At 54.4% G+C, this 12,159-nt stretch overlaps 1 protein-coding gene across 1 annotated transcript; it reads left to right on the top strand.

Moving 5' to 3' along the window:
• Positions 1–2,405: 2,405 nt before the first annotated feature.
• On the top strand, positions 2,406–10,248 carry CXCR5 (C-X-C motif chemokine receptor 5). The gene is made up of 2 exons (XM_072884641.1): positions 2,406–2,535; positions 8,177–10,248. The coding sequence occupies exons 1-2, from the start codon at positions 2,497–2,499 to the stop codon at positions 9,251–9,253; spliced, it is 1,116 nt and encodes a 371-aa protein (XP_072740742.1). The 5' UTR covers positions 2,406–2,496; the 3' UTR covers positions 9,254–10,248.
• The last annotated feature ends 1,911 nt before the right edge of the window (positions 10,249–12,159 follow it).

Below are 12,159 nucleotides of genomic sequence, written 5' to 3'. Positions count from 1 at the left end.
ACGGGAAATAGCACGCTCTAACCTTAAAAGAACAAATGACAACAGAAATTAACAGATTAGGAAATATGACTAACGTCTGCAGGCAGCACATGCTTCGCAAAGCTTTAGTTACAGCAACAGCAAATAAGAGACGGAAAGCATTAGAGGTGAGAAGGTTCAGGAGCCAGAAGCAATCTGGCTTTTCTCAAGCAGAGCTCAGAAAGTCAGTGTAGTGTCAAACTGGTCACTAGATGTGCTTGTGAGTCACACAGTTAGACAGAACAGAGCAACTTCATGCGCGAGTAGTGCATTTTATCGTCCTTACGTACAGCTGAATAATTTCTTATTATCAGACTACCTTATACATGTTAACAAAATTTCATGTTCCTGACAATACAAGAGCGGTTCTCCAGCGAGAGTGTATGCCCGTGGCAGAAAATCAGAGTTCAGCCAGGAATTCCCGTGTACAGACACCAAAGCATTCCTCAAATATTTATCGTTGAATATTGCAACAATTTTCATCCATAGTCGGTTCCTTACCTGCCTGTGAAGTGACATTATTTTCCATTTAAATTTCTCTTCTTCCCATTTATTTTTCTCCCGTGCTCTTCTCTCTCACTATCATCTTTCCCACATTTCGCGTTACAGCAACACATCGATCCTGTAGGTCATGTCTGTATGGTAGCAGTCATTTCCTCGGTGTCGTATGTGTTTGCAAGTGAAATCATTTGTGTCTGTTGCTTTGGAGTGGGCTCCCTGAACCCCTGTCATTCCCACGCCACATCTGAGGGCCAAGCTCACAGCCTGGGAGGTGTTTCCAGCCTACGGTTCCCCGTAGCCGCATCCTGCAGACTGTCCCTCTGGCCCGAGAGGTTCTGCAGCATCCCTGTCACCTACGGACTCGCAGTACCTTACTTTGCACAGTACTTCTGCTTTGCTCATGGGGTAGCTGGGGCTGGGGGGGCGGGGGGGGGGCGGCATTTGTTGAAAGTCACAAGCTGTCTCAAAGACAGAGCCGGTCTGCACCCCGCTGCGGGGAGCAGCACCCTCGTTGCTAGCCCTTAAAGGAAGTCCCTGATGCTGAGTGCTCCACCCTCCAGTTCTAGCTGAGTGAAAACATCCTTCCTAACGTCTCTGTCTCCTGGGCACAGTGGTACCCCACTTCTTGCCTCACCCCACAGCCCTGGCAGCGCAGGGCCTCGGGACAGCCAAGCCATGCCGGACAGGGCTCGCTCAGTCTGTACTCCCCCCACGAGGTGGGGGACACGAGGCACAGCGCGAGCTCCCCGTGCCCTCCCTCTGGCTTTGCTGCTCTCCATCCTCTCACTTTTGGGAGAAGGGGTGCCCAGAGACCGGTGCATCGGGTGGGCATGCGCAGGTGCACGCAAACGTCCCTGGGGCAGGGGAGGATGGAGACATCCTCGGGGCAGCGGGTCCCCCATCAAATCGGGATCACCAGGCTCCTGCTAACAAGCAGAAGGAGGAGACGAAATCAAACGGCGCTCACCAGAATAATGCCGCCTCCTTCTTCACCAGTCCGAGTCCCGCCAGACTCCTTGCTGCTATGGAGGCTTTGGTGCAGCTGTGCCCAGACAAGAGGAGGATGGGCATGGCACTTGTTGAACCGCCTCGGCTCCTCACAGAGGAGAAGCTTTCTGCCAAAACGCCAGCTGCGATGCCGCCCTATCCGGCTGACCCAGACTGGGGCTTTCACACCGTGAATGCTGTGACATTACTGGGACAAAACGCCCATTTCCCTGAGCAGAGGAAATCTCGATCTCCCATCTTTATTACAGGCAAGTCGAGCACTGCGGGAAGGTGTATAATCAAGGGGCTTCACTGTGTGTCGTACAGCGGACCAGCCTCTGCTAGCTGGCGCCCTTCCCTAGACCTGCAGAGCAGCCGCTGAGGCCATGCTTTCCTGTGCAAGCCACTGCACGCCCCCCTGAGCCAAGGCGAGGGGCGAAGCAGCGGGAGAAGGGGCAGAAGACGTCCGCAGGTCACTGAGGTTAAAGCAGCCAGGAGGACCCCGAGGCGGAGGGTGATGGTCACGCGGACCAGGCCCGTGCATTTCATCTCAGGTGTCTTCAAAGTCTTGCACAGCTCCAGAGAGGTGCCTGGATCCAGGGAGATTTCTAGTAAGGGTGTCCCTTGGCACAGAGCTTTCCCCGGCCTTTCAGAGCGCCTGAGACGAGGACGGCCGTGGGCAAGAGCCCTGGAGATTACAGGGAAGACCTATAGACATTCTGGATCTTCTCCCGTACAGACCAAAGGAACATGGACTCTCCAAACCGTACTTTAAAAATCAGCTTACAGCACTCAAAAAAAGATGATAAAGCTAGATGCTGATCTTTACATCAATTAGGTCTCTCTATGCCTGGAGCTCATTTGCCTTGCAAATAACCTATTGTTACATGCTGGGTCCCTCCCTACTCACTTAAATGACTAACTCCACCCCAAAAAAGAAGAACTTTTGCTGAAACTGCTGGAGGAGAGACGGATCCTGCCCGTAAAACCATGGGGCCTGTCAGCTACTCTTCAGAGACCTACGACTTGGTGAGTCGAGCCTGGCTTTGCTTGTTTGAGAAGGTAACGGGGAGAGCAGGTAGAGCTGGGGTGGGCTGAAAGACCTGGTTTCTCTCTGTCCGTCTTCTCACCCTCCTGTTGGCAGAGGGAGAGCTTGAGCGATTTCTTATGCCGTCACCATCAGCCCTCGCATCCCTTAAGTCCAGACTTGGCCGATGAGGGGACTGCAAGCGACAGGGCCGCACTTGCGGAGAGCCGGCGTAACGTGGCTGCAGCCTTTGTGATCCAAGGGTGCCAGGTATTCCCCTGGGGACGGCTGCCTAAGTACTGGGACCTCGCGCGCAGATATTCTGACGAGCGCTGAGCCCGAGTGCCGTCCTTGCACGGGGACCAAGACCACAGTCGCTGCCGAAGGGCCGGGCGGCTCACTGGGAGAGCCGGGCTGCTGCAGCCCCGTCCCACGCTGCCAGCCTGTCCCACTCCCTGTTCCCTGCTGCCCTGCTCTCTGTGCAGCCATTGACACAGCGTGGGTGTAAAACACTCGTTCTGAGTCAGGTGCTTTTTGTGCCAGCTTTTGGCGGTATAAATGACTGTGCATGCAGCGCGCAAAGCCCTGGAAATCTCGTCTACTATGTCTACATAACAGGAATACCCAAGCAAACCCAATGCTATCTCTCTGCGTGTGAAAACCCTTGGTACGACTATACCCGCTCCTACCCCTGCTTGCCTCCTCCACGGACAGGCTGCCGTAGACTGTGCTGAAAGGGGAATAAGCAGTATATTTACAAGAGGGGAATTTTAAAGAGGGGAAGATAAATTGCAAGTACTTCTTCTAATAGGGAGCGATGACACTGTCTATTCTGCCCCATAGTTCTCTCCCCTGCGTTTGCAAGTGAAAGAGAGCAGCTGCACCTTTTAGAGTATGTTGCGCGATCCAAGGGGAAGTCCACAGCAGCACTATCATTAGCCTGGTTTTCAAACGTTGCAGCTCAGAATTTATTTTTTAATAGAGTGGCTTCTCTGCAGCAGACCTCAGTTTTTGTTTGGTTTCTCTGAAGAGAGAAATGCTGGATTTCATTTTCACCAATTTTGCTGTCCCTCCTTTGCCCTATACACCAAGGAAGAGAGAGGAGGTGTGGGGGGCAAGCCCTACCCTCCTTGTTTTTTCTGATTCATCCAGTATAAAAAAAGCTTTGCGAATGGTGGCCGTTTCCTTTAGAACTTTTTCACACAGGACACTTCTCTCCTTGACCTCCGCTGAAGTTCAGTGGCAGCGCTAATGCTGGCTGAGAGGTTAAAAGACAAACTCAAAACTTTTTCATCTCCATGCTGGTTTGTTCCTCCAGCTGAACTCTCCATTGGAAATCTGTCCCACCACCAGAAAACCAGCGAAGTCGAAGCGTGCCGGCAGCCCGCCTGCAGCATGTCCCGCGCTATAAGCAAGCGGCTGCTTGTGGCAAAAGCGCATCGTTGTTAACACAGGGGGATTAAGCAGCACTGGGATTTGTTCTTTGTATACAATACTTTCCAGAACCTTTGCTTAGCGATTTTACCTCTGCTGTGAATTATTTTAAGTTATAAAGGAGACCCCAGGTGAAGGAGGAAAATCAACTAACTTTGGGCCTGAGCGCCAGCAGTCAGGTGCCACAGCGAGAACAGCTTTATACCTTTTCTCAGACTTCCCACGGTCAGGAGTTTGTGACACCCATTTCCCACCTCTGCCTCCTGGGAGCTTCCCAGGTTTGGCTCCCTCCCTGGAACAGGCCACAGATCTCACACAAGCCATGCCACATTTGCTTTGGTGGTGCCGTGTGTTGCTTTCCTTATACTCGGCGCTTCTAGCAGCAACCTACCCACAGAGATTTGCAAAAAGGGCCTCGACAGTGTCCTGTCAAAGCGGCGACACAAATCTTGCCCTGTGCGCTCACCAGAGAGGATCGCTTCACCAACTGAGCAAGCGTGGAAGGAAAAATGATGAGAACATTTGCACTGAAAGGGCGTTTATCTCAGTATCGCCCAGTAAGTGCAGCGAGGGCCTCACCTAAACTTTGATACCGTACGGGACCGCTTGTCTCCGTAACCTTGTGGAAAAGTAACATGCCCAAAACGGTAACCCCGTTTCTCCATAGCAAGAAAGCTCTGCCCGTTTAACGTTCCTCAGCTGCAGACTAGAGAAACAAAAACACAGATGCAGAAAGACCACCGAGGTGTCCACCAGGTCCCCTGAGGTGCCGCAGTCCAGTTTTCATTGTAACGGGACCAGTGTGACTCAAGAGCCATAAAGGCACCTGCGCTATGGTAACGTGGCATTTCCACAGGCTTTGCTCTTATTTGTGGGTTTCCCTCGTTCAGCACCTGGCGAGGGGATGAGCAGAAGCTCTGTCCGTAACTTGCACTGATGTGGGCAAGTTCAGTTTTAAGGCTTTGGGAATGAAAAGTGCTTCTCCTGGCCCTGGCATGGGCTAGAAGGGAATGACTGGCATGGAAAATCCCTAATAGCGCACAAGCTGCTTCTCTTCTGCAGCCAAATGTTTTGATCGCTGGCAGTTGTGGGGAACTGAGAAAAGCAGCTGACACGCGGAGACCGGAATAACTCCGAGATGTGAGTTGGAGGGGAAAAGGGATCCCTGAACAAAGAGTACGCAGGAATGGTCTTCCCAGGCATGCCCTTGACCGCTCAGTTACAGAAAAAGGCACTACTTTTATCGCCCACCCCCAAACCTGGCTGCAATTGTATTGCAGGAGACCTGTACAAATGTCCCCCGGCGTGCGCCCTGTTGACTTCTCCCATCCCAGATCAGGCAGCCGCCCGCTTCCAGTTCTAGAAATAGGAATCACAGCAGAGTCCCCAGGAGCCTTGGCTTGTCACATTCAGTGCATCTCCTGCAGCTCTAGTCCCTGCCCTTCCTTTCTCAGCCCGGACTCTGACCTTTCATCCTCTTGTATTTGTCTCCAACTCATCTCTGTCTGCTCCCACCCACACTCGCTGCTCTGCTCGGAGATGCACATGAGAGGACGCCTCAGACACAGCTCAGCGCACGCTTCCCCTGCCCACGGCGAGTGGCTTACAGTAAGAGCCCTACCTGCCATCTTATCAGCAATCAGATGGTGTCTGATACTGGTGCTCAGCCTCCGCACCTCCGGCTCCGAATGCAAGGTGATGCTGGAAACCGTTCAGCAGCCAAAGCCGTTGAATGCCCCACAGGCTGCCCATCCGCTGTCATCGGTGGCACTGGTGCGGCTCCAGGCAGTGCTCTGGCACTCCGGCCAGCAAACCCAGCCATTTTCCATCATTTCCTTTTTCCCTTTAAAGCTCGAACCCTCCAACCTCTCCCCAGTGAAGTTACCCAGTCCAACACATGTTCTCTTTGGGGTTCTCTTTGGGGTTTTCAGCATGGTCACCCACATGTCCTGAGCAGCCTGGTTTGGTCGCTGTACCAAATTGCAAAGGTTTTTGGTTTGGTTTTGGTTTTTTTCGGGGACATTCAAGGATCTGGCCCTGGCCGACACATCACGGGTTGCTGTGCGTGTTGGTAACTCCTGACGCAGGGTCCAGGTAGGGACTAGGCAGGAAATATTTTCAAGCCAGGGAGAAAACAAACTGGGAGGGATTTCTAAAGGCTCTTGTCTTTAGCAGCAATCTCCAGTCTCCAGAATCATACCCTAAACCGGAAAAATAATTGTTCTCTGGCAATACAAATGCTTCTCCCCAAAAGCTTGCAGCCCCACCGTTACGTTAGGGGAAGACGGTCGCGTGCGCTTGAGGTTTTGGGCAGGGAGGAGGACTCTTGACCCTGAGAGGACCGGCTCTCGCCTGTTCGGGAGGAAGCACCGTGGTATCACAGCACAGCGGCAGCACCGCTGGGTGCAGACGGGGAACGGGAAACGGGACCGTGGCAAGACCAAGAGTAACTTGGGTCAGACCAAAGTCTGTCTGGCTCAATGCTCTTTCTGGCAGTAGCCAAAGGTAGAGGCCCGGGGAAGAGGGCAGGAGCTGGGCAAGCTTATTCTGCACTTTCCTCAAGGGCTCGCTCACCCTCCTACCGTCCCGCTCAGGGACCGCCTGAGCCAGGCTGCCTGCTCCGCCTGTTTGGTAATGCTCCGTAGACTTCTTCCCCATCAACACGGGCGGGCTCCCCTCGGAGCCACGCAGATGGTTTCAGCAGCACAGCAGCTTGAGACGAGCGCTGCCGCTGCGATGTCTCCTCTTTACCCCAGACAGTCGTGTGCGGAGGCACCCAGCAGGTCGCCCAGGGAAGGCTGCCTGAGAGAGAAGAAACATCAGTCAACCTTCTCTAGCTAGGCACAACGCAGAAGTCGAGGCTGGTCACAGTTTGGCAGCACACGAGGGGAGCAAAAACCCCCAAATCAGCTCTAAAACTGTTTAAAGCAGGGCTAGTATTTTTAGATGGGAACTTTGGCTGAGGAGGGAAGGAGCAGCAGGTGCAAACGGCTACAGCTGGCAGTGAAAGGTATGAAAGCAGCGAGCAGAGACTTCCGCTGTGGTTGGCACTGAAGTCTCAGCGCTGGTCTCCAGAGAGGGTGTGGGTGGGGGAGCTCAGGGTAACTGCTGCCGAGCTCTTCCCAGTTGTCAGTAATTTCTCAGCTTGCCGCAAGCAGCCTGTGCCGCTCTTTTTCTGCCTGTCTGCATCCGAGCCCTTTGCTTTTGCGAATGCCCAGCTCCTGAAAGGTACCTGAGGCCAGCCGGAGCGTGCCTGCCATCCGGGGTGCTCGTCCTGAGCGCGACTGCAGCTTTCCGGCACTCGGGACTTGCGCGCAGTCTCAGCCCGAATACAGGCTGCTCACCTGGCAAGGAGCTACAGCAGGCCAAGCACGAATCACTTCTGCGGTGGCTCTATTGCACTTTCCTTACCGGGTACCAGCCCGGGGTCTGAGTGGTGCTTTCAGATTCCCTTTCCTGCTCTGGCTGCAATTAATTCAGAACCGCAACATTTACCCACAGAACAGATTTCTCTCTCCAGCGTCCATCCCCATAGCTATGGCACCGTGGCGCCTCGGGCGTTCGTTCCTCCAGTCGCATTTGAACAGCTGCCCCACGCCTTTCTCTGAGCGTGTGGAAAGCGATCCCAAGCACGGCTGCTGCTGTCCCCACCTCTGCCCCAGGCAGCTCTGAGGTCTCCGAGGAGGAGAGGCAGAAGGGGACAGGATCAGTGCACATAACTTGAGGTAGAGATGTGCTCTGCAATGAATCCCACCACCTTCATACCTGACAGCAGACAGCAGGCAGGACAGGGACAGTCGGTGTCCGAAACGGGTGGAAAGATCGGGGAAGCCGGTAGAGGAGGGTTCCGTGCTGTGTGAGAAAGCAAAAGCCACCAGCAGGTAACTCGGCAAGAACCAGAAGATGAAACGGGTTATCTGTCTGGATGCCAGAACATCCCCGAATACGCTAGTTAACAATTACAGGCTGAGCAGCCCTCGCTATCGGAGATCGGGACAACCCTCTCCCTGTGCTGCTGCACCTCCTGGGACCTGGCACCGGAGGGGCCTCCCAGGTCATCACGCTGCAGACAGGCAACACCTCCTCCTGGCACAGGAGGGCTGCGGGACGTGGGGATGCTCCGCTCCAGGTCTGCCAGGTGCAGCCGAGGGACTGGGCTCTCGTGTTCAGAAACTCCCCTCTGGTAACCAGACTCTCTCTGTTCCCCAGAGCCAGGTGGAGCTGAGCGGTTACTATGAAGCCGAGAACACCACCCCTTCTTTGGAGGGCTACTTTTGCTTCAACCCAGCCTCGTCCGTGGTCGGCAACCAGAGAGACCCCTTCAGAAAGGTCTTCATGCCCCTCATCTATCTGCTGATGTTCGTGTTGGGGACTGTGGGCAATGCCCTGGTCCTGGTCATTTTAGAGAGGTTCAAGCGGTCTCGCACTACCACGGAAAACTTCCTCTTCCACCTCACCCTGGCCAACCTGGCACTGTTGCTCACCTTCCCCTTCAGCGTGGTGGAGAGCTTGGCTGGGTGGGTATTCGGGAAGTTCCTCTGCAAGATCCTCAGCGCTGTCCACAAGATCAATTTCTACTGCAGTAGCATGCTGCTGGGGTGCATCGCGGTGGATCGCTACCTGGCCATCGTCTATGCAATCCACACCTACCGCAAACGCAGAGCTCGCTCCATCCACCTCACCTGCATGGCTGTCTGGCTCTGCTCGCTGCTTTTGACCTTACCCGATCTCATCTTCATGGAAGTCTGGACAGATGACAGCAACCGCAGCATCTGCTATTTTCCAGAGGTTGGGATCGACGGCAACAACGTCTGGCTGGCGACCCGCTTCCTCTACCACACTGTGGGCTTCTTTGTGCCCCTGCTGGTCATGGGTTACTGCTACACGGCCATCGTCCGGGCTCTGTGTCAGTCCCAGCGCCTGCAGAGGCAAAAAGCTGTCCGCGTGGCCATCCTGGTCACAGGCGTCTTCCTGCTCTGCTGGAGCCCGTACCACATCGTCATCTTCCTGAACACGCTTACCAAGCTAGAAGCCTTCACCAAGAACTGCCTCCTGGAAGACCAGCTGGACACGGCCATCATGGTGACAGAGGCCATCGGCTTCACACACTGCTGCCTCAACCCCATCCTCTACGCCTTCATCGGAGTCAAGTTCCGTAACGACTTCTTCCGGATCCTGCAGGAGCTCGGCTGCATAAGCCAGGAGACCCTGCAGGAGATCCTGGAGGTGACGAGGAAGGGCAGTGGGATCGAGTCTGACAACACCACCTCCATCTCCACTTTCTAGTGGGAAAGGCTGCCTGCAGGGCAGAACCGGCCTGGGGCTTGCCTTCCCAGTGGCACACGTGCTGTGGCCTCAGTCCCAAGTTTCACAAGCGTCCCCACCACTTTCCTCACTCCTCAGGAAACTGAGGTCCGATAGCCACCAAACACCCAAATCCCACCAGATACCTTCCCTGGCTCCTTCTGGTTCTCATACCTGTAGAAATCTGTCTGGCAGCTGTTGGCGAACGCTGGCTGTCCGATGGTCACTCTGGCAGGACTGGATGAACCCAAGTGGGTTGAACCTGACATTTCCACCTCTCCCTCGAAAAACTGACTGCAGGCGTTCTGTGCACGGAGCCAGGCACGAGACTGGAGTGCCGGGGGCAAAGAAAAAAGCGCAGCCAAGTAAACGTGGAGTCGTGTCAGTGAGCGAGGACTGAGGACAAAAGCTAAGCAGGTCTCCATTTCACCGGCTCAGGTTGGTAGAGACATGCCCAAAGGAAGCAGCGGGACTCAACGGCCACGGCAGCCGGAATGAGAGATGCAGGTAGGACCGGCGGGGGATGCAGAGCTCACTCCAATAGCATGGGCACGCAGTGCTGGACAGCCGCTGGCTGCAATATCGCTCCTCTTGCTGTGCAACATCCCCCCCGGCCAGCCACAGCACGTTGATTTTCCCAACTTGGCTCGCGCCAGGAGGTCCTGCCACGGACTCAAAGATTTGACTGTCGCAGATTCCTTTCCTGACATCGACTGCATCCTTTCCCGCTCACTTGGTCTGGTTTACTGCTGTTAAGAGCTCCAGTGAGTGACTGGTGAACTGAATGCCTGACTGTGCAAAAGCTTTCCTTTGAGGAAGAAAGCAGTCTGTACAGACGGCTTCTGCCTTGTGCCTGAGCACAGGCGAGATGAACCACACGGCTTTGTGAGGCGGCTGAAGGTGTCACTTTTTTTTTTTTTGCAGCTAGTTGTACGGCACTTTGTGGGTTCCGAGAGCAAGCAGACCCATTGCCCCAGAGTAAGGAAAAGAGCTCATTTGCATACTTTCTGTTTGTTTTTAGCGGGCTGAGAGGGAACGTAGCGGTTTGCTTTGCACCGTGCTTTCCGATATCTTTGCTCCACCTGCATCTACGGGGCTTTCAGAGGTTTAGTGCCTCCAGGTTTACACAGAACAAACCTGGGCGCTGATCTTGCCCCGAACCACGCGTATCTGGCAACTGCTCAGATCAGGGCTGCTTGATAACAATTTGGTCCAAAATAAGAGTGGCAGCTTTCAGCCCCAACAGACTCCTGCAGCCTGCTGCTTCCTAGTAGGTCCTGTCACAGGATAACATCGCAGCGCGGGCACAGCGTTGCTCCATTACATTTCTCTTGCTAGCTAAGCAGTGCTGTGGCCTGAACTGCACGAGAGCCATACGCGCCAACTGGCACTCGAGCATGACCCTGATCACGAGCGCGCTTTAAAAGCCGCTCTGCCATTCGCCTTGCTTTTTAAGCAAAGTCGTGACAATGTCAGTTCTCCTGCTGCAGCAGGACTTTTGTGCTAAAGTCACTTCTGAAGTTCAGCCCGCTAACAAAGGGCTCGGTTGCAGCCAAACTTCACCGTACCCAAGGGCCCCGCTAAAAAGACCAGTCATTACAGAAGGGGTCACATTACATCAGTCCAGCTCAGGCAGAGATCTCAATAGCTCGTTCTCAAATTGTGACTGGAGGAGAAAACTCCCCAAGCATAAGGCTTTTTATACAAAGAGCAGTCCACCATTTCCTGCAGCGCTGCATCTTCAAAGCTGAAACCTGCAGGTAATGGCGACGTGGCTGTCCGAGCACGTACGCGCAGCGGAGGAAGAGCAGCTTTCTGAAGCCTGCCCTTGCTATCTCCACGGTCGTACTGGTGAGCAAACCCGCTGCAGACGCATTGTAAACACCTCCCCAGCCCTGGTTCTGATGGGAACTGTGTTCCTACAAAAAAATGTTACTGAAGAAATGAACAGTCAGAGCGTAAAATTTTTACAGTGTTCACAAGGTAAAAAGAAAATCTGCATGCAAAATAAGGGTGAACAGATTATGCATCTATTGTTACTATAATTTTTAGTACTGGTATGCTGGTAAACTTTTAGAAAGTTTTGATGTGAGCTGTAATAAACAGTTACATAAAATACCGTCTTCTCACGTATAGTGCTTGTAAGCAGTTGTCTGCAGTCGTGTCACTTTTACAAGGGAAACGCATTAGAGCACGCTAAGAGGGTTGATCGCACCTTTCTGACAAGCAGTGCCGTTCACACGTGGAGACCACAGGGCTCATAAGAGCACCTTGCTCAGATTTCCCTTCACCAGTGCTGCAGAAGGCTCCGCGGTGTTCGGAGCCAGTCCAGACCTACGTTAGCTCCCTGCTTTATGGAGCCTCTTCCACCGACTGCAGCACCTCTTGCTGCGGTTTTACAGCAGCTGCTGACCTGAGTGGAGAGCCACCCTTGCACCTGCGTTCGGCTCAGCCAGCCCGGGGAAGGCTTGGCTCCGAGCTGGCAGACCCTTCCCCAAAGAGCAGACTTTGCTCCTCCTGCAGCTGACTGCAGCCAGCCTGCTGAATGGCAACGAGAAGAAAGCAAGAGGAACTCTCCTTCACCGCAGAGGAAGCTGGGCTTTCCACTCAGCGAAATCCTCCCCGTCTCCCCGAGGTCTGCATGGCTGTCACGTGCCTTGGCACAGAGTGGGCTTCCCCGCTAAGCGCTCACGCTGCCAGAGCCGCCCCCCGGACGCTGCAGCCCTCAGGCAGACCTTCAGCCTCCTCCATGGGCTCTGCTCCCCCCGGGCCGCCGGGGAGGGGGACTGAGGGCCGAGGGGAGCTCCGAGGCGGCTGCTGCAGGGAGTAGGGAGGTGGCGTGCAGGCAAGGCCACGTCACCACCATCCACAGCGCACGCTCGTGCGAC

The sequence above is a fragment of the Ciconia boyciana genome, chromosome 20 (genome assembly GCF_034638445.1).
Source record: "Ciconia boyciana chromosome 20, ASM3463844v1, whole genome shotgun sequence".
Classification (NCBI taxonomy): Eukaryota; Metazoa; Chordata; class Aves; order Ciconiiformes; family Ciconiidae; genus Ciconia; species Ciconia boyciana.
The sequence above is the reverse complement of the archived record's forward strand: the minus strand, read 5'-3'. Positions and strand labels throughout refer to the sequence as shown.

Bases quoted from the DNA above. Each gene is read 5' to 3' on its own strand.
- CXCR5 (XM_072884641.1), top strand. From the start codon at position 2,497: ATGGGGCCTGTCAGCTACTCTTCAGAGACCTACGACTTG. The intron at 2,536-8,176 runs GTGAGTCGAGCC...TCTGTTCCCCAG, and splicing joins CTTCAGAGACCTACGACTTG to AGCCAGGTGGAGCTGAGCGG.